At 47.7% G+C, this 22137-nt stretch overlaps 1 protein-coding gene across 1 annotated transcript in view; it reads left to right on the forward strand.

Moving 5' to 3' along the window:
• Positions 1 to 20366, forward strand: part of C11H1orf21 (chromosome 11 C1orf21 homolog) — a 139071-nt gene extending 118705 nt beyond the window's left edge. Inside the window, exons 4-6 of the mRNA XM_054165599.1 lie at positions 1096 to 1172; positions 6579 to 6639; positions 19614 to 20366. Of these exons, the coding sequence (XP_054021574.1) occupies positions 1096 to 1172; positions 6579 to 6639; positions 19614 to 19652 (177 nt within the window). The 3' untranslated portion in view covers positions 19653 to 20366. The remainder of the gene's footprint in view (positions 1 to 1095; positions 1173 to 6578; positions 6640 to 19613) is intronic.
• The last annotated feature ends 1771 nt before the right edge of the window (positions 20367 to 22137 follow it).

The raw sequence follows: 22137 nt of genomic DNA on the forward strand, positions 1-22137 counted from the left end.
TAGAATTATTCATTAAAATATCAACTGCTAGACAGCCTCTTTTTCTTTTCTCTTTAATTCAGTGATCTAGTAGCTCTCTTAAAAATCACTCAGACATCCAAAGGCTAAAGAAGACAAAACCAAATCACCAAAATTACCCACAAGAGCACTGATTCTTGGGTGTAAGTTCCTTAAATTGTCATGGGCACGACGTCCTTGAGAAGTTCAGATGGGTTTGTGGAGCGGGTGAGCTGTAAGGTTTGACTCAGCTCTCTCCCATCTGCACCAGCAGCTTTCCATAACACACAGTGCTGGGGAGAGCTGGAAGGGGATGTCTCCTTCTCAAGGTTTTTGCATACAATAGATGTGTGTGCACTGTTTTGGTTTACATATGCTTTTGGCATGAGGACAAGACATTACCTTGAAATGCTGGCTCTCAATTACACTCTATTCCTTTCCCACCCACTTTTAAAGATACTTGTAATGGCTGTGGTTCTCCATGGAGGACATGGTCATGTTCTTCCCTATAAACACATTCTGGTTTGCTTCCTTAGGCCCTTTGTGTCCAATTTTCTAGCTGAGCAGGTCAAGCCTGCTGTTGCTGCTCTTCTCACTGGCACATCTGATCCATGCTTTCTCCCACATACCATTTTCCACATGATGCTGATGTTTCTCACCTCTGTTCTGAGCAAACCTTCAGGCCTGTTGTGACTCTGAGGCTCTGCCTTTTCTGTGCTTTGCCTTATTCCATTGAAGATGTCAACTGGTGTTGTTACAGAGACAAGCAGTGAATCCACAGCTACACACCTCATTTTCCATGGACCACTGGAGATTTATTAGCCAGCACAGTGTTTGATCTCCAGTCCCAGATGGATTTCGCCTAGTGGCAATCCCCCAGGCCACTGAGCCTGTGACATTAAAAATTGCCCACCCCTGGTCATTGCATCAATGGTCTTGCCTTTAATTTCTTCTCTGATGAGCTTTTTTTCATTCATTTGAACAAGTGGCAGAGCCTGAACCCCTGGGAGTGTGACACTGTGATGACAAATGCCTGTCACACTTTGTGTGCTTCATAAATGCTGATGGTATCTCTCTTGTCTGTTTTGTGTGTTTCAGGAAAAAAGTGCCAGTTCTAATGTAAGACTTAAATCTAATAAAGAAGTCCCAGGATTAGTACATCAACCCAGAGCAAAGTAAGTTCAACTTTTGTTATTTTTTAAAGCATAATACAAATAGGCACAGGAGTAAGCAGCATCTATGAGATTCTCAGTCATTGGCTAGTGAAAACAAATTGGTGGGTCCAGCAGCCCTAAAGCCTTGCTCAGTTTAAATAAAACAGGTAAGGTCACCTGTGTCCTGAGACAGCTGGTCAGTGCTTGTGCCAGTGGCCCTGCAGCATCCTCTCCTTTGCACAGCAAAGATGCGGGACTTAAAAATGTGTGAGATGCATCTTGCCATACCCTACAGAGGTACTGTACTATGTTATTTCACAGCTTTCTGTGCAACTCACTCAGAAACAAAACTGTGACTGTACCAGTGTTCCTAAACACTATTGGCTGAGTCCCCACAGAATCCCAGCATGGTGGGGGTTGGAAGGGACCTCTGGAGAGCCTCATGTCCAACCCCGCTGCTAAGGCAGGTTGCCCAGGATCACAGTGGCCCACTGGGTTTAGAATCTCTCCAGAGAAGGAGGTTCCACAACCTCTCTGGGCAGCGTGCTCCAGGGCTCCAGCAAAGAATTTTTTTCTCCTGTTCAGGCAGAACCTCCTGGGTCCCAGTTTGTGCCTGCTGTCCTTTGTCCTGTCACTGGGCACCACTGAAAAGAGTCTGGTCCCATCCTCTTCCTCCCTGCCCTGTAGCTCTTGCTGAGCATTGATCAGATCCCCTCTCAGGCTGCTCTTCTCCAGGCTGAACAGCCCCAGGTCTATCAGCCTTTCCTCCTCACAGAGATACTTCAGGTGCTTTGTAGCTTCCACTGGACTCTCTCCAGTAGCTCCCTGTCACTTGAACTGGGGAGCCCAGAACTGGATGCAATACTTTAGGTGTGACCTCACTAGTGCAGAGTATTATATGGGGAGGAGAACCTCACTGGACCTGCTGGTCAAAGTCTTCTTAATGCACCCCAGGACAGAAGGCCACAAGAGCACACTGCATCTCAGGGCAGTTTTTGCTAGCTCTTGGATTAAGTTAGCAGCTATTTTGCCCAGGATCAGCAATTTCTTCCATTTAAAACAGTTAACAGTATTTCTTAAAATGAGGGTTCTTTTGTAGCTGGGATGTTGTGTCCATTTCTGGGCTCCCCAGTTCAGGAGGGACAGGGAAATACCAGAGGGAGTTCAACAGAGATCCACAAGGATTATGAAAGGACTGGGCCATCTGTCTGGTGAGGAAAGGCTGAGAGACCTGGGGCTGTTTAGGCTGGAGAAGAGCAGCCTGAGAGGGGCTCTTATTAATGTTTGTAGATACCTGAAGGGCAGGCATCGAGAAGAAGGGGCCAGGCTCTTTTCTTTGGTGTTGTGTGGTGTGATGAGTGGCAACAGACACAAAATGGACCACAGGTAGTTCAACCCCACATGAGTTAAAAATTATTTGGTGTGAGGGTGCTGGGGCCCTGGAGCAGGCTACCCAGAGAGGTTGTGGAGTCTCCTTTTCTAGTGACTTTCAAGACGCACCTGGATGCGTTCCTGTGTGACCTGCCCTTGGTGACCCTGCTTTGGCTGCGGGGGGTGGGCTGGATGATCTCCAGAGGTCCCTTTCAACTGCCACCATGCTGGGATCTGTGATTCTATGACTCTGTGCCCATAGGGCTGAGATCAGTCAGCCTTAGATACGCCACAAAATAATCGAACTCCAGCAACAGAGCTGCTTATTGATATTAGTCACTCATTTCTTATCTAAATCACTGTTACCTTTTAATCACTAATTGGATTGGAAATAACAGATTACATGGAGCTGTGCATTGGGTTGTTAACTCAGAGGTGATAAATCTTTGCTGCTGAACAATAGTGGAAATGCTGTTCTTTGTGCCATGCCTTCAGGGCACTTATTAACTTCAACTTGCTGCATACCAAGTGCGTTGTGTGCAGCTCCACGTCTGAAAACTTCAGTAATGAAGTGACAGTATAATTCAGCCTCCTTTCAAAAGGGAAAATCAAGTGCTGCAGATGTAATTGCAGAGAAATTCACAGTAGAGGGGTGGAGGTAAAATCACCATTCAGCAAAGCTGTGCTTCATTTTTGTCACTTAGTCCTTCCCAGCAGGGTCAGAGATGTGGTTGAGATGCTCCAACAGGCAGCTGAAACAGGGCTGTTTCTTTTGATGGGTCATCTCTTCTGGTGCACCCAAGGCAGGGGAACTGTGTGGGGTCAAGGGTCCATTCGTTCATCAAACTCATTTTTAAAAGCTCCCACAATGATCAGAACTGGCTTTTGTTCACCAGAAAGCCTGAAGTCATTGCAAGGGAGAGGTAAATGCTTCTGTCACATTCCTGCAAAAATAAGGCAGCTTTTCAGAGAGTTACAGAATATAATACAAGTTGTTGGGTAGAGACTCCAGTGTGACCAAACCTCTGTTGTTTACCTGACCTAGTTTTGGAGTTCTGTTTATCAAGTGGCTACATGTTTGAGCTGCTAATCACCAGGTCAACAAATACCTGTTATCATCTGCAATTTTTGGTAAGGTTTATAATGTGAAAGTCATAGCAGTTCTGACTGCAAGGAGGGGTGGCACTGGGTGGAAAAGGGCTGCTCAGCAAAAAGAGCAGAAATGAACAGGTAAATCATTAGGTGCCTCTTGTAAGACTGCTCTTGTGGAACAGGTATTTCAAAACAAAACATGGATTAAATACCACATAAGATCATTTACAATGAAAGGAGTTTCAGTATGTCAGCTGTAAAAGTAAGACTGTGAGGGCTCTTCCCATTTGTAGGAGGATTTAGGTTTAGGGCTCTGAGCTCTAGTTTTATGAGGGTCTTTTAACAGAAGCCAAGGGGCAAGTCCTTCCTGGCAGCTACCATACCTTCATTGAGCTTCATCCCTGCACCCTGCCCTAACCTCTCAGGCACTCGCTCTGTTTGCTCATCCTCAGAACTGAGAGCTTATCTATGTGGCCAAGTATGCCCCATCAGGTACACTGAGACATGTTCATAATTTATGCCCAAAGCATAAAATGAAAGGAAGAGTATTTCAGACCATTTTTTCACTCTGCTAAATCACAGACTCACAGTGATTTGGATTTGAAAGGACCTTTAATGGTCATATAGTTCCACCTCCCTGCCATAAACAGGGACATCATTCACTCATCCAGTTTGCTTAACCTCCCCCATTCAACCTGACCTTCAACACTTCCTGGGATGGGGCATCCACAGCTCCACTGGGCAACCTGCTCCAGTGTCTCAGCACTCTCATTGTGATATGTTTCTTCCTTCCATTCAGTCTAAATCTCAGTCTCTTAGATTAAACTTATTGCCCCTTGTCCTGTCCCAGGCCCTGATAAGGTCTGTCCCCAGCTTTCTGACTGGACCCTTTAAGCACTGAAAGGCCACAAGAAGGTCTTCCTGGAGCCTTCTCTTCTCCAGGCTCCCCAACTCTCTCAGCCTGGCCTCACAGCAGAGGGCTTTTGGCAAAATGTGTTTTGTTGGCCTGCCATGAAACATCCCAAACTGCATTCTCGTGCCTTCTGATGTGCTGCTTAAAAGAAATATTGAATCCACGTTTCTGCTTGGGGAAACCCTTTTTCATGGAGGGTTACCCAGGAACCCTGCTTAGATATGGTGCTTTTGTGACTCCTCCAGGTGTTCATTACCTCTGTCCGTTCCCCACTCTGCCTTGGATCTTACAGTTTTACACAGCTCCTTAAAAGACACACTGTGTCAGCATCCATGCTTGTTGGAGTCATAGGGCAGTTACACAAACTTTGCTGAAGGTCATATCCTGCAGGGCCTTTAGGATCTCCTGCAGGACTTCCCATGTATACAGCAGCAATATTCCAGTCTTCCCTCCTGTCATTTAGTTTTCTTGTAAATTGCAGCTGGATTGAGTCACTACAGTATCATTTCATTTTAAGCAGCTAGATCTATGATGTTGTAAAGGCACAAATGTTTTTGTAGTGCTTACCTACCCAGAAGGGGCTGTTCTGCCCTAAAGCCCCACTTCAAGACACCTGGATATGCAGGTGACAGAGTTGGGGGCCCCAAACAAACATCTTTTCCCCATCTTAGGTGGAGGTGGGAACCTGAGGGACAGGCAGACAGCTGGGCACAGAAACTCCCACACAGCCTCTGAGAGGTGAATTGTTCCCTCTGCTGAATTACCAGCTTTAGGGTTTTACACCACTTCTGAGACCTTGTCTTCTGAACTGAGCCTTCATTTGTGTCCAGCATAAGCAAATCATTGTATATGTTCATCCTGACAGCAAGTGAAGCATGAATGCTGGGCTTTGTAGGAAGTGCAGCGTGTTGTTGGGCCCTTGGGAGAAGTATTAACTCATTACAGCTGGAGAGATCATGCCAAGGAAGAGGGGACTGGGGTGGGAACTCAGCAAGCTGATCCAGCTTTTACTGTTGGAGAAAATCTCCACAAGCTGCCCTTCTAACCACCTGGCATCACTGCTGACACTGGCACCAGTCTCTCACCCTTCCTTTTCTGCACCTTTTTTTTGTCCCACATTAAGCCCCTCGTGCTTTTCTCCAGCCCCCATGGGCCTGAGTGCTCCTCCCTGCTCCAGCTTCACATTCCCAAAGGGATATGGTTATTTCAGGAAGGAGGTTCTCTCCACCCCCAGCATGAATAAAGTAGACACACCCTGAATACTGTCTGTCATGCATCCTCAGCTTTGTCTCCTTCTTCTTCCTCTTGTGTCTTATCTTCCTGTATTTGCAGCTTGCAGGTCCCCTTAGGGGAGGACCCATTTTTGTCTTCTGCCATCACCAGCATTTTGCAGACAACAAATAAGGTTTTTCTTCCAGCCTTCTTCACAAATGCAAAATGGTGTCACTAGCCCCTTAGCCTCTTGGTGCTGCAGAATTAACTGAAGTGAATAATCTAGGCCCAAAAGGACCAACCATCTGGGAGGGAAGCACCAGCCAGGGCTTGTAGATCTCTCTGGGTGAGTGCAGAGCCCCGTTTTAGCAGGGCAGGCAGATCTTCTAGTGAGAAGTACTAACCTCACACTGTAGGCATCTCATTTTGTGGTGGTGAGTTTGGCAGTCTTGAAAAACTTTCTGTCTTGACTCAGAAGAGCTTCTCCCTGGCCCAAGGACTATTAGGTTTTTGCAACCTGCCTAGAAAAGGGAGGAGAGTCCTCTGGATGTACACAGGTCCTGCTTGTAGGTCCCAGTACAGGACCCATGTAGGACCATCCCAAGTGTAGCATGCATATACAGAACTAAATATAATATTTTTTTCTGTGGACAAACAAACAAAAGAAAAGAAAAGGGAAAAAAAAGGAAATGAAAAAGAAAAGAAAAAGAATTTTAAAATAGCCATCAGTAAACAAAAGTAAAAAGTGATTTATTCTTCACAGCGGTGGAAGCTGAGACCTGAATCCCTGGACTGGGAGACACACTGTTGGTACTGACACCTCTTCTTTTGCCTTTCAGCATGCACATCTCTGAAAGCCAACAAGAATTCTTCAGAATGCTTGATGAAAAAATTGAAAAGGTAAGACACAATGAAGTAAATGTGTGCTGCCACTCAGCAGGTGGATGGGCAGGTTTGCCAGCTCCATGGGCAGGATGGCCAGATACTCTTCCAGTGCTCCACTTTCTCCACTGCTTGGAGGGACTCTGGTCCTCAACCCCCTTTACTGCAGTTAGTTAGATAGTTCAAGTGGAAAGGAGACCAAAAAGGTAAAAAGGTTGTAGAATGTACTGGAAAGAAACCTTTGTTCCATGAAAATATCACCAGACTGGGATCAAGGGCACTTTAAATTAAAAGTTCAGGAGATGCATGGACTGCTGGATAAAGGAGAAGAGCTAAGTGAGGCTTTGTGTTCTTAGTGACTTCATTTTTCATTTCATCTCTGGGGAGAGACATTTGGAACCTTACTGCTATTAGTACCTGGGATACCCTTCTTATTTGTTGCTGAATCTCTTCGAAAGAGCTCCTTGCTCCAAAGGTTGTGTGTAGTGTGGCTCTGTGCATGGGTGACAAGACCTATGCTGCATAAAATAATGATGGTTCTTTATGTAGCTCATTGTCTTGATGGTGTTCAGTGTGTTCCACAAGTCCTTTAAATGAGAAGAGTCCTTTTGAGATAGCAGTGAATAATTTTATCATGATATAGATGGGAAACTGAGATTTGAGGAGTTAAATGGGCTGTTTGGATCTGCAGCTCAGCCCTTGCCTATACCTTGAGCTTGATGTTTGCTCACCCACATACCCTGTGCTTCTCACTACAAGGACATTGAGGTGCTGGAGCAGGTCCAAAGAAGGGCAGTGAAGCTGGTAAAGGTTCTGGAGAACAGGTCAAGTGAGGAGCATCTGAATGAACTGGGGTTGTTTGGTCTGAAGAATTGGAGGCTGAGGGGAGACCTTCTGGCTCTCTACAACTCTCAGAATGGAGGTTGGAGCCAGATGGGGATCTCTCTCTTCTCCCTAGTTACAGGTGACAAGGCAAGAGGAAACAGCCTCAGGTTGTGCCAAGGTTGGGCATTAGGAAAAGCTTCTTCCCCGAAAGTGTTGTCAAGCCCTAGAACAGACTGCCCAGGACAGTGGTGGAGTCACCATCCTTGGATGAATTTCATAGCTGTGCAGATGTGGTGCTGAGGGGGACATGGTTTAGTGAAGACCTGGCAATGCTGGGTTAGCAGTTGGACATGGTGATCTTAAAGGTCTTTTCCAACCTAAACAATTCTGTGATTCCATGATTCTTTAGCCTGCCTATTTTGGAGTGGTGTATCTTAGTTAATATTTGATACCTGCTTCTCTAATAGCAATGGGGTAATTTGTACTCTCTAATTGTCACTTTGGGCTGCAGAGCAGGAGGGAAATTTTTACTTGGATGACTCCAAATACCTGCTATTTTTGTTGGCACTCTTGGTCATAGGAGTTGAAATGCCATGCTGGGGGAATCTCTTACTTGTCCCAAGCAACACATTTCTTACTCTACTCTGAAAAATAACATTTCATGGAAGCAATATAGTAGGTAAAGGGGAGGAGTTGAAGTGAGGAGGCGTGTGCAGATTCCCCAAAAGAGTGTTTCTGTAGCAGTAAGATTCTACCTAACCTCTATGCATTTAGAAGTAGAATTTCTACATATCCATAATACAGCTGCAACTCCTTTGAATAAATGCATTCACCCTATAAATATTTAGATGCCTTCCCTGGACATCATCTCCTTCCAGAAAGTCAAATCCAGTGAAATGGATTTTCCAGAGGTCTCTCTTATCTACACAGCAGACCATCAGATTTCAGTATCTCATTATGAACTGAGGTTAGGTTTTGTTTCTGAGATTGGTTTCAGAGCAGTAATAGCATTTGTTCCCCAGCTGCCACATTGTGATGCAGCTGACCGTGTCTCCTCGCTCTGTGGACCATGCTCTCAGATGATTGCAGGTGGTCTCCAGGGCTCTTGTACTGATTTATCTTATAGATCAGGAGATTGCCTATTTAGAGGAAATACACAGTTTTATCTGGCAAAGAGAGATTTCAAGCTGCTGACAGTTGGTTGGATTGGCAGGAGTTAACGCGCAGCTGAACGTGGCATTTGCACTCTCTGGGGACCTCCTGTGCCTGAGGAAATAGTCTTCCTAAAAGAAGCTGTGGGGCTTTTAATTAATCTTTGCCTGGAATACATTATTTTTCTAGATAACCACCATAGGTGCCAAAAAGATGGGAAAATGTGAAGGGTTTTGTTTGACCCCTGAATAGCGTTTTGAGTCCCTTCTCCAGGGGAGTGGAGGACAGTTGAACAGTTACAGGAATCATATCACCAAGCAGCTCACCTCACACTGAAATAGCCTGCAGAAGTGTGGGGAGGCATTGCCTGTGGTTGACAAGGTCCCAAGACATCTTGGAATGTCTACATGATACCCATGGCCATGAATAGTGTTGGATTTGAGTGGAGACAAGCTGCCTGTCACTGGCTCTGTGGGCTCTGCCTGCAGAAACTGCACTCAGAAGCAAAACATCCCCCAATTTGCACTGAAATCCCAGGGGATGTTAGGTCACCTAATACAAATGAGGGATAACAACCCTAACGTGGGTGCTACCAGTTGGAGAGGAAAATTAAATGAGTGTTTTGGACTCAGTGAAATGATTAAATGGACAGGAAGGTCAGCTGGCATCAGATGTCTGCAATCCAAGTGTGAAGTGGAAAGAACACAGGCTGATGTTTTAGTGACTGAAAAGATTAAGTGTTTATGAATCCTGGAGATCAATAAATGCCTTAATGAAATGATCTGGAGCATTTCTCAGGAAGTCTAGCTCCTGTTGGTACCCAGCACATGCCTGTGCTCCTGGCTGCCCTGAAGAGCTGAGCTGCCTTCTGCAAATGCCACCCAAAGGTGGAAACCAGAATGTCAACCCCAGCACATGGAGCTTCTGGCTACCAAAATTCAGTGTCAGAACACTGTCAGGCATTTGGAGGGAGACAGTCTGTTCCTAGCCCTGCCTGAGTGTCTCTCCCCACTTGGAGAGCTAGAGTTGAACTTGCAGGTATGGAACTGTGGGACATTATGGGAATTCAGTCCATAGGATTTGTTGAAAGGAAGGAATACTGAAATGAAGGCTCAGAACTGAATGCTGAGGTAGAACTGGCTGGGAATGTAAACACCAGCCTCACATGCAGGTCACAGCCACTGCCTGCAGTGCCGTAGGCTTGGGGCAGAGTGGCTGGAAACCATCCAGCAGAAAAGGTCTTGGGGGGTGGCTTCTGGCTGAACACGAGCTGGTGTGTGCCCAGGTGGCTAAGAAGGCCACCAGCATCCTGGTCTGTATCAGCAACAGTGTGACCAGCAGGACTAGTGAAGTGATTGTGCCCCTCTACCCAGTACTGGTGAGGTACTTGACTACTGGATTCAGGTTTGGGGTGGTCAGTCCACTGTGAGGTGCTGGAGCAGGTGTAGAGAGGGGCAACAAAGCTGGTGAAGGGTCTAGAGCACAAGTCTTGTGAGGAGCAACTGAGAAAACAGGGGTTGTTCAGTCTGGACAAAAGAAGGCTATGGAGGGACCTTCTTTCTCTCTACAACTCCCTGAAAGGAGATTTGGGGGGAAGAGGAAGGGGAGTGGGTGTTGGTCTCTTCTTCCTAGTACAAGTACCAGGACAAGAGGAAATGGCCTCAAGTTGTGCCAGGGGAGGTTTAGGTTGGACACGAGGAACAAGTTCTTCCCCAGAATGGTTGTTGTCAAGCCCTGGAACAGGCTGCCCATGGAGGTGGTTGTATCCCCATCCCTGGAGGTGTTTAAAAGATGCAGAGCTGTGGTGCTGAGGGACATGGTTTAGCACCAGGCTTGGCAGAGCTAGATAACAGCTGGACTTGATGATCTTAAAGATCGTTTCCATCCAAAACAATTGTGTGATTCTATTAGATGTTGGTTCCTCTTGAGCCAAGCCAGTCATTCCAGAGGAACCAGAATTTGAGCTGAAAGAGTACAAACCCTATGAGGATCCAGAGATACAAAGTTATGTGGGAGGTTGGGAGTAGCTGAGTAAAGTTAGGCAGTGGACAACACAGGGAACAGTAGTTCCATGTCATGTGTGTATGACAGACCACGGGGTGCTCCCTTTGATGGTGTTTCCATGGCATAGCAATGTGCCTCCAGATGGATAGGAACCACAGAAGGATGGTTTTCAGATAATGGGATGCTGATGTAGTGACAGAGAGTGAGTGCAGCTCCAGCACAACTCTAAGGCTGGATGTGCACTGTGCTGGGAGAAAAGAGGAACAGAAAAGACCAAGAGTTGTAATGAAACCTTGGTTGGGCTGGATCTCAAAAGCCTTTTCCAATTGAAAAGATTCTATGAAAGCCTGCTCAGAAATGCTCCTGGCATCTGCTAGCAGCTTCAGTGTGTCCTCTTGAGGTTTCACATTTGCTGAAGATAAGTAGACTCATGGGCTTTGCTTTTAGAGACAGAAAGGCAAAGAGTTTGGGAAGGAAGCAGAGCAGAGACAGGCAGCTCGCCTGGTGACACCATTAGCCAATTGTTTTGAAAACTGGGCTTGCCTAAAGCTGCACAAATACATTCCAGCAGAGGATGGGCAACAGGTAAAAGCTCCAATTGCTCTGGAGGAGAGAGCTCCCCCAGAGCAAATGAGAAAGGCATGGGTCAGGGGTGCAAGTGATTTGCTGGAGCTGAGAAATGAAGGCAGAAATACAACTCTGGAAACCTAAGAAGGAAGCAAGGAGTGACTGACACATTCCTCCTGAACGAAAAGCAGCAGCAGCTACATAAATCCAAGATCTGTGTGATGCTTAGGAGGGGAGAAATGGGTCCCAGCAGCTGAGGCAGGATGGGTAGATACCATTGCACCCATCATGGTGTGATAAATCTGCTTTTGGAATACTATCTTTGATTAAGAAGACAGAAAACTGTTCCACTAACCATGTCCCTGTCTGCATGACACCCAGTGCTTTCTGCTGAGGAGTTAGAACACAGGCCATTTGGGTTGGTGTTTAGGCACATACATTAGTTACCTGTCTGTGGAGGTTGGGTTGGTCTTTCTCCCAAGTAAGTAGTGACAGGTTGAGAGGAAATGGCTTCAAATTTCTGCAAGGGACATTTAGGGTGGATATTACACTGCTAGAGCTGTCAGGCATTAGAACAGGCTCCCAGGGAGGTGGTGGAGTCACCATCCCTGGAGGTGTTCAAGAAACGTGTGGACATGGCACCTGGGGACATGGTTTAGTGGGCACGGTAGTGTTGGGTTGATGGTTAGACTCGATGATCATAGAGATCTTTTCCAACCTTAATGATTCTATGATTCTCTCTAATCTACTAGTGCAAAGACTGATTTAGTTAGGTATTGTGTATGGAATCACAGAGTTAGAGTAGAACAGAATAGAATTAACCAAGTTGGAAAAGACCTTTGAGATCAAGTCCAACCTATCATCCAACACTATCTAATCAACTAAACCATGGCACCAAGCACCCCATCCAGTCTCTTCCTAAATACCCCCAGTGATGGTGACTCCACCACCTCCCTGGGCAGCCCTTTCCAATGGCCAATCTCTCTTTCTATGAAGAACTTCTTCCTAACCTCCAGCCTAAACCTCCCCTAGTGCAGCTTGAGACTGTGTCCTCTTGTTCTGGTGCTGGTTGCCTGGGAGAAGAGACCAACCCCTTCCTGGCTACAACCTCCCTTCAGGTAGTTGTAGAGAGCCATAAGGTCTCCTCTGAGCTGCCTCTTCTCCAGGCTAAGCATCCCCAGCTCCCTCAGCCTCTCTTCACAGGGCTTGTGCTCCAAACCCCCCTGCCCCCCCAGCTTTGTTGCCCTTCTCTGGGCACGTTCCAGCAAGTCAACATCTTCCCTAAACTGAGGGGCCCAGAGCTGGCTGTGAAACACATCAAAAGAATTTCCATGTCACCTAAAATTTCTCTAGTCTCTTTTTTTCTCCCTTACTTTATTTGGACTCTGATTGTGCAGGACCACACTGTGCTGGTTTTGGCAAAGTCCACCCTAATCCATAAGAAGAAATCCCATTATTTGAACAGGGCAGCTCAGAGCAGAGACTTAATCCTGGGCACAGACTTTGTGGGCTCAAGTTGAGGGGACCTTGTCCCACCAAGAAATAAAAGCAAAATTAAAAGCTGTGGTGTGCAAAATGTTGAATGTGGAAAATGTAGCCCATTTAGGGCCTGCTAGTGGAAACATCTTGATGATGGCTATCACAGAAAATAGTCTGAAAAATGCCTGCTGTCTTTGAGTCCTGCTTAGAGAGCAGCAAAGCCATCATCAGCAAGGATCTCTTGAAGCCTGTATCATTACTGTAGGCCGTGGCACAGTGTGTAGGCAGCTGTCTCGCTGTAGGAAAAACCACCAAGGCTGCAGTATAATTGAACAGTTGACAGGCAATTTCTAGGATTATATTTGGGGATTGTTCCCTCAGAAGAGAAACAGCTGTGGCTTTGTGGTTTAAAGGAAAAATAGCTCAAAGCAGTTCAGGTAAGCTGTACCAGAAGAAATCATCACTGGTCACATCACTGTAAGCTGTTTCCTACACAGCTGCAGTGGTTTACAGAAAATCATCACAGTGCAAAGATGGCCATGGGAAAAAATGAGACTGAAAAAATGTCATAGCACAGGAAGATCACAGAATACTTGGAAGGGACCTCTGGAGATTCATTCATAGAGTCATAGAATGGTCTAGGTTGGAAGGCACTTTGAGGATCATCTAGTTCCAAGTGCCTGCCATGGTCACTAGACCAGGTTGCTAAAGGCCTCATCCAGCCTGGCCTTGAACACCTTCAGGGCAACAACCTTCCTGGGCAGCCTGTTTCAGTGTCTCAGGCTCACTGTAAAGAATTTCTTCCTAATCTCCAGTCTAAATCTGCCCTCCTCAAACTTCAATGCATTCCCTCTTGTCCTATCACTCCAAGCCCTTGTAAAAAGTCCCTCCTCATCTTTCCTGTAGGCCCCCTTCAGGTACTGGAAGGCTGCTCTAAGGTCTCTCCATAGCCTTCTCTTCTGCAAGCTGAACAGTCTCAACTCTCTCAGCCAGTGCCCGTAGGGGCCAGCCCTCTGATCATTTTCTCCTCTGGACCCACTCTAGCATTTCCATGTCCTTCATGTGCTGGGGGCACCAGAACTGGATGCAGTAGTCCAGGTGGGGTCTCAGGAGAGCAGAGTAGAGGGGCAGAATCACCTCCCTTGTCCTGCTGGTCACAGTACTTTTGATACATCTCAGGACACCATCTAGTCCAGCCCCCTTGCTATAGCAGGGGCAGCACCCACAGCAGTCTGCCCAGGATCACAATGTCCAGGTGGGTTTGGAGTCACTTCAGAGGAGGAGACTACTCAGCCTCTCTGCGCAGCCTGCTCCAGGGCTCCAGCACCCTCACAGCAAAGAATTTTTTTTCCTCCTTTTCAGATGGAACCTCCTGGGTTCCAGTTTGTGCCCATTGCCCCTTGTCCTATCACTGGACACTGCTGGAAAGATTCCAGCCCCATCCTCTTGGTCCCCACCCTATAGTTATTGATCAGCATTGAGAAGATGATGTGCTGTGACCTCTCATGCTCACATGGGGTGGATAACCCAAGCCTTGGACATCCTGTTTCCATTGCCCCAGGGGACGTCGCTTTGGGTCAAGAGATAGCTTGGTTTGACCTGCAGCACTGGTGTCAAACTGGGTTTGCAGCGTTTTCTCTACCAATCTTCACACCTGAGTGCTGGGAGTTGGTTTGGAGACTACCAGTTTGTTGTTGGAGGTCATGGGAGAGATGCCCAGCAGCAACTTGCTCGTTAGTAAAACTGTGCTGAAGCGCAGGGGAAGGCACAATGCAGCTCCTTGTGTTGTATTTAAAGAGCGCTGTCAGAAGGGAGGGGGAGTTGCTAACCCAAACGTATGCAGGGGCAGAATGATTAGGCTACAACTCATTAGCAAAGTGGATTGCTCTTAATGACTCTATTGGTTTGTCTCTCACCAAATCAGAGCTGGACAAGAAGGAGCTCAGTATACAATTCCTCAGTGCCGCCTCCCGGCATTTTCTTCCCATCCTTTCTGCGAGCGCTGTAAACAGAACCAGCTTGATGAAAAGGGTTCCCACCGCAGAGCCTGCTGAACGTTTCCCAGTGCCCACCATCTCCCCTGAAAGGGCCCACTGTGTCCCTCAGGCTCTTTCAGCCTTCACAGAAGAAAGGGCTGCTTGGTGCAGCTCATTTCCCTCTCCCGGCCCGGCCGGCCTCCTCTTCCTCCTCTCCTGGCCAGGGCCGTGGCGGGAGGGTGCCGGTGCCAAGCTGCAGAGCCGTGGCGGAAGAAGCATCTCCTGAGCTGCCTCCTCTCCCTCAGCAAGTCCCCCCCCAGCCACACAAAGGGCTATTGAACTGGGACAGCTTCTGCATTCTGGCTGCGTGGGGTTTGTTTATTGGCCTGTCACCCACAACAATGGGGCAGAGGCTTTTCCTGCTAGGTTCTGTTTCCTTTTGTTCCTCTCACAGGATACCGGCAGCCATGATGCCTGCCCTGCTAGGGGCACCAGGAGGGTTGTGCTTTCTAGATGCAATGAGGGGGATGTGCTCAGGGCTGGGGCCAGTCCTCTTTAATGTCTTTATCCATGATCTGGTTGAGGAGATTGAGGGCACCTTCAGTAGATTTACAGATGACACTAAGCTGAGAGGGAGTGTTGATTTGCTTGAGGGTAGAAAGGCTCTACAGAGGGGTCTGGACAGGCTGAATTGATGGGCCAAGGCCAGTGGGATGAGGTTCAACAAGGTCAAGCACCTTCTGTCACAACAACCCCATGAATACTCCAGCCTGGGGCATAGTGGCTGGAAACTGCATAGCAGAGAGTAACCTGGGAGTATTGATTGGCAGCCAGATGAACATGAGCCAGCAGAGTGCCCAGGTGGCCAAGAAGGCCAACAGCATCAGGGATTGGATAGTATGACCAGCAGGACCAGGGAAGTGATTGTCCCCTGCACCCAGCACTAGTGAGGCCATATCTCAAATACAAGGCTCAGTTTTGTGCCTCTCACTCCAAGAAGGACATTGAGGTGCTGGAGCAGGTCTAGAGAAGGGCAACAAATCTAGTGAAGGGTCTAGAGGAGCAGCTGAGGAAACTGGGGTTCTTTAGTCCAGAGAAAAGGAGGCTGAGGGGAGACCTTATCACTCTCTACAACTCTCTGATAGGAGGCTGGAATGAGGTGGAGGCCCATCCCTTCAAGTCACAAGTGATAGGAGAAGAAGAGATGGCCTCAAGTTATGGTAGGGGAGGTTTAGTTTGGACATGAGGAACGATTTCTTCCCCCAAAGGGTTGTCAAGTCCTTGAACAGGCTCCCTGTGAAAGTGGTGGAGTCACCACCCCTTGAGGGTTTAAAAGGTGTGTAGATGTGGTGCTGAGGGACGTGGTTTAGCGGTGGACTTGGCAGTGCCAGGTTAACTTAGTGATCTCAAAGGGCTCCTCATCTTCACATTGGGTGTTGCCACAGTTTGGACATTGGATTAGCAGGTTGGTCAAGGCTGCAGGTCCGTGCTGGGCTCAGCAGGTGGAAGAGCTTCATGTCACACTGTAGGATGGTGTGGGATGTGTTCCTGGCATTTCAAGCAATTCTCACCCTCCTCCTCCCCATTTTGGTTATGCTGCTGCTGCCTAGGCACACTCGTGGGAAGGAGCATGCTGGTGGGTGGATTGGGATGGTGGCAGCTCCCTGCCCACTGGTGACTGAGGGCCAAGGCCTTGAAATCCACCTCAAGACACTGAGATGTGTCCATCCTCACAAGTGTGAATACAGAAATCAAGTGTCTAGTGGCAGCAGGTCGCTTTCAGTGGGTGAGAGGTGGCATTTCCATGCTGAGGCAAGGGCTTCTCCAGCACATTGGGTTTTAAGTGGTTTCTTGGCATCCTTTTGAGGAGCAATGCACTTGGCTGCCACAGAGCAAATCCAGAAGCAGAGAAATGGCAGGAAGAATGGGGGGGGGGGGGTAATCCAAGATGGTCATCTTCTGTTTTGGGTCCACTTGAGCCCTAGTGCAGAGCAGAGTGGGGAATGATGGACAGCAGAGGTCTCAAGGGAGGAGGAGGCCAGGGAACCACATCAGTGAATCTCCTGGCAATGTCCTGAGCCTCAGTCATCATTCACCGGCAGATTTCACAGGTCTGCAGCACGTCAGACAAAGGCTTCATCACCACCAGCTTAGTCTTGTGGCTTTGTCCATTGTGGTCCCTGGCATGGAGAAAACCAATGGATTTGAGCTCTGCTGCAAAATACTTTGGCAGTTCTTCTTCCAGAGTCGAATCTTTTCCTTTAAAAAATGTGGGGTGTAGGTTTTGTTGTTCTTTCTGGATCACTGACTGCTGAATAGAAATTAGGGCTGATGAGTCTCTGGGGTGGGGTTTTTTAACATCCTGAGGCAGCCCTTTTACTGATAGTGTTGGGCCCCAGAGAGCTGTGATGACCATTGCTGGGTGTGGACCCTCCAGCAAAGCGAGCTCTGCGATCCCAGCGTCGTCAGGGGGATTTTAATTGGAGAGAGATTTTGGCGCCTCTGTTCCTGGTGTGTACCCCAGCCATGCATCCCAAATTCACCCATGGCTGCTTCAAGAAACATCTCTGCCTTTCCTTTTTGTCACATTTTCCTTTCCCCCACCTTCTTCTCAGACACTTTTAATGCCCAGGGCAACTCAGTAAGCCTCCTTGAGTGAGTAGAGCTTCACCCACCACTGAGTTGGTCTCTTGTGCTTACAGCGTGGTGTTGAGCTTTTACTCTTTGTTTGGCAGGTTTGAGAGTCTCATGTTTCTCCTTTTCTTCTTCTTTGCCAATCCTTTGCTTGGCAGTGGAGATTTTCCACACAGTGGTTTAATGGTTGGACTCAATAACCTCAAAGGTCTTTTCCAACCTAAATGATTCTATGATACAGGCACTTGTGATACACCCAGCACATGAGAATGGGGGGAGACTGGTGCAAGATTTCATAGAATCACAGACTGGGTTGGGTTGGGTTGGGTTGGTAGGCCATCTAGTCCAAATCTCCTGCAGGGGGGTTGGATGAGAGCAGGTTGCTCAGAATCCCAAACCACCTGACCTGGAATGGTTCCAGGGATGAGGGATCTACCACTCTCTGGGCAACCTGGGACAGAGTCTCACCATCCTCAGTGTCAAAAATGTCTTCATTCTATCTAGCATAAATCTGAGTTTAAGCCCATCACAACAGGCCCTGCTAGCCTTGGTACTCCATTTGAGGCACCTGTTTCATGCAGGATATCTCGGGTGGCTTGTGTGCTGAAAAGCTCAGCTTTTGCTTTGTGGAGAGACAAGGATAGTGGGTCCCATCAGGTCCCCTTCTTGCTGCTTTGCAAGGACCAGGTAGTGAGGGCCTTCCTGAGGGTAACACCTAGATGCTGTGGCAAGTCTTCTGTTTGGAATGGGGTGGAAGGTGTAACATGAGTGGTCTGTAAGTAGTCCATGTTTTGGAAAGTTCAGCCTGTTTTCCCCCACTGTGCAAGTATAGTTTCAGTATGAATAGTATCTTTTACTCTTACATTAAACTCTTCCTTAGGTCATCAGGTTACCTCTTGGTCCTGGCAACTGATTTGTTGATAGGATTACAGTGCTGATCAATACCTAAAGGTCAGATGTCAAGAAGACAGGGACAGACTCTTTTCAGTGGTGCCAGGACAAGGGGCAACAGGTACAAACTGGAACCCAGGAGGTTCTGCCTGAACATGAGGGGAAATTCTTTGGTGTGAGAATGCTGGGGCCCTGAAACAGGCTGCCCAGAGAGGTTGTGGAGTCTCCTTCTCTGGAGAGATTCAAAACCCCCCTGGACATTGTGATCCTGGGATGTCTGCTGTGGGTGGTGCTCCTTTAGCACAGGGGTTGGACTAGGTGATCTCCAGAGCTCCCTTCTGACCCCCACCATGCTGGATTCTGTTAATTGTGTGCTTCGTTGCTTTTGCCCTGGATGTTTTCACAGCAGAGCTGCGCCACCAAGGTGTATCTTGACATAAAATAGGTTTGGAAATCAGTTTATTTGTAATTCAGTATGGGAGACTCCATTTATGAGGTTAATAGCGACAGGAAGGGAAGAGTTTCCTGTCCTGGTTCCATTCATACCTGCCAGAAATGGTTGGGTGAGTTGTGCAGAGACAATTCTTTATTTTGAAGTGTTCTACCCAGCTCTGAACTAAATTTCTTAAGCTTGGAGAATTGAGCTGTATTATTAGCAAGTGCCCCCTTGACTGACACTATTGCTGTCTCCAAGTGATCACTCAACAAGCACAAGTGTAGAGTCTTCATCTGGGAAAGAACAACCCCATGGACCAGTGTAGGATGGGGACTGAGCTGTTGGAGAGAATCAGAGGGTAAAGGGATGTGGGGGTCCTGGTGGACAGGAGGAGCCAGCAATGTGCCCTTGTGGCCAAGAAGGCCAGTGCTCTTCTGGGATGTATTAGAAGGGCTGTGGTCAGTATGCCAAGAGAGGTACCCTGGCCCTCTACTCTGTCCTGGTAGCTGCACCTGGAGTATTGTGTCCAGTTCTGGGCCCCTCAGTTCAAGAAGGACCTCAGGGAACTGCTTGAAAAAGTCCAGCACAGAGCCACAAAGATGCTGAAGGGAGTGGAACGTCTCCCTTCTGAGGAAAGGCTGAGGGAGCTGGGGCTCTTTAGAGAAGAAGAGGACACTGAGGGGTGATGGGCAAGTGTTAGGAGGGTGGAGCCAGGCTCTGTTCAGTGATGTCCAATGATAGGACAAGGAGCAATGGGTGCAAGCTGGAGCAGAGGAGGTTCCACATGAACACAAGGAAAAGCGTTTTCACTGGGAGAGTGACAAAACACTGGAGCAGGCTGCCCAGAGAGGTTGTGGAGTCTCCTCTGGAGACATTCAAAACCCACCTGGACATGTTCCTGTGGGACCTGCCCTAGATGATCCTGCTCTGGCAGTGGGGTCGGACTGGATGATCTCTCGAGGTCCCTTCCAGCCCACAGCATTCTGTGATTCTGTGACTCACAAACTGTCTGGCTCTTCTCCTTGCAGGGTCGTGACTATTGTTCAGAAGAGGAGGATGTCACATAGTGCCAGCTCTGCCCCTCGCCCCAGGAGTACTACTGTGTAAATAGATTACAACCCAGTCGAGACCTTTTTGGAAGTCTTCTAGAGTGAGCAGCACTACATACCAGAAGAAGATCATCTCCACATTATATGCTCCATTCAGTTACAGTGTTTCTTAACGACCCACTGAGGAATATTACTGAGAACTCGTAAGGAACTGTTTTTGTTGCTGCTAGTTAAAACTTGTTGCAACTTCTCACTTTTTTTCTGTGTCCAGATACGCAGCAAATCCTTAAAGTTAATCCAAAAGACGTTGTTGGTTTTACTGGGGCCTCAGGCCTGTTTTCTATCAGATGAGGTAGTGTTAAACCAAGCTTCCATAAGTGAACATTCGAGCATCTAAGAAAACACCCTTAAGCTGTCTTGTCAGTCCGCGGTCGGGCCGGAGCGCTTGTTAATGCTGGTGGTTTCAAGCTTTGGAGAGGGGATGGTGTTTTGCCATGGCAGGCCTCGTTTCTCTGCTGAGAAGAAGCTGGGAAACTGTTAATCCATTAAAAGCATGTTGTCACTGAAATACTGGAAGTGATGCTGGAGCAGGAGTTTGTATTTTAAAGAGGGCAGAGAGTTTCATTTAACAGGTATCTTAATCGAGGACTAAGCTTGCAGTCTTGGCTTTGCTGAGCACGAATGGGAGTGTGATCACAATCATTTTGAATCTCTTTTTTTCTAAGAAAATAAACATTTTACTGTTTTTATGTATTCTTGTCTTTTACCATTCCTACAGTGCACTGTTGTCAGAGGCTGGGGGCAAGGAAGGCTGAAACCAGCCCCGCTCTGCAGTGGGGAGCCTGTGGATCTCAGCTCCTAAAGCAGCTCTGTGCCAGCTGGGGCTATCTGTTGCGTGTCCTGTAGAGTTTATCTTTCCATATTCTATGGGGGGGATATTACCTTCTCAAAAGCAGATGTCTTCTACAGGTAGAAGCTCTCTCAGAAGGCTGTAGATGCAGCTCAGGCACTACCTAGCTTCAGTAGCTTCCCATGTGGCTCAGTGATAGGGTCCTCTCTGGCAGGTTTCACCACCATCTTTATCCCACTGATGGTCCAAAGTTGCCACCAAACTGGTTTTCCTTGGCCATGGCACCTCTTGCAGCCATCACAGTATGCTAGGCGGAGCCCAGGAGCTTCTTGACGGTTTTCCTCTGACTCAGCTTCATGGTCAGGCAGGAGAGTTGCTTTCTGAGATGCTCTTGAGATATGGAAAAGCAAAGATCAGAACTGGTTACTTTATTAGAAGGAGCCATGCTTATGGAAACAAAATTTAGAGAGCAGAAACCTTTTTCTAGCCTTGAATGTCTGAAGCCTACACAATAGAAGATGATTTCAGAGCACTTCAGGCTTTGGGCTGACATCCTTCTTGTCACACCTCAGCTGTCTGCATTGCTTGTTGAAGCAGGACAGCCCTTTCCTCAAGCCTTGAGCAGCAACTTGCTGCAAAGCCAAGGGCAGAGCAAGTGGGACCTGACTGGAGCCAAGAAGCATATGGCAAAGGGACAGGAAGATCCAACCCTCCTTGTAAGAAGCAGCACACACCACAGGCAGACCCATGATGTTGCTCAGATGAGTGCTGCTTTTTAGCCTGGCTTATTGCTTCCACCTTTGCAAAGTCCTAGCAAAAGTTAAAAGTCTAAGTCTGTGTGGCTGAGGATGTGGAATAAGGTAAGCAGCTTAGCACAGCTTAGAATGCCTCTCTCCTTGAGCCATGCAGCCACCTTGCTGTCCTCCGAGGTGGAAACGATCAGGGTGGGGAGGGAAGGAAAGCTGCTTACATCTGATGGCAATGGCTTTGTCAAGGTTTCTTTTGAAAGAAACATCAGTTCGGTGCTTTGGGGCCAAAGTGCTCTTCAGGAGCCTGATGCAGTATTTAATAAGCTCCAAGGCATAGTCTGGAGTCTTGGAGAAAATTGCAGTGAAAGGGTTTTGCCATCAGCCTTCTTCCCTTGATGTGGTTTTTGCTTTAAAGCCCTCTAAGCTGTCCCAGTTTTCCTCCTAAGACCCTACCCCACGCTTTAGCCATGGGCAAGAGCAAGGAGAGGAACCAGGGAGCAGGAAGAGGAGCTAGTGGGCACCCCCAGATCCATCCTTACGCCATGGCTGGGGCATGTAGAAGCCTCCCAAATCCCAACCCAAGGAACCCATATCCCTCCAAGGGCTGTCTGGATGGATGCTCCATCCCAGGCATGCATGAAACCAGCATACCAGAGATGCATCGTACTGCTGTGTCATCATCATCATCATCATCATCCACCTCAAGGGGAGGGCTTGCTGAGAGCTGCTGAGACCAAATGTTGCCAGTCTGGGTGTTATTTGATGTGCTCCTAAGGGAACTCCTGGGGAAAAAACTAAGCTGCTTCTTGTCTATGTGACATGAATTTTTGTCTCCATCACTAGTAACCAGGGATAGGGACACACTGTTGTGTTCCATCATCTAGTTCTGGGAGGTTTTGGCAAT

The sequence above is a fragment of the Dryobates pubescens genome, chromosome 11 (genome assembly GCF_014839835.1).
Source record: "Dryobates pubescens isolate bDryPub1 chromosome 11, bDryPub1.pri, whole genome shotgun sequence".
In the NCBI taxonomy this organism is placed as follows: Eukaryota; Metazoa; Chordata; class Aves; order Piciformes; family Picidae; genus Dryobates; species Dryobates pubescens.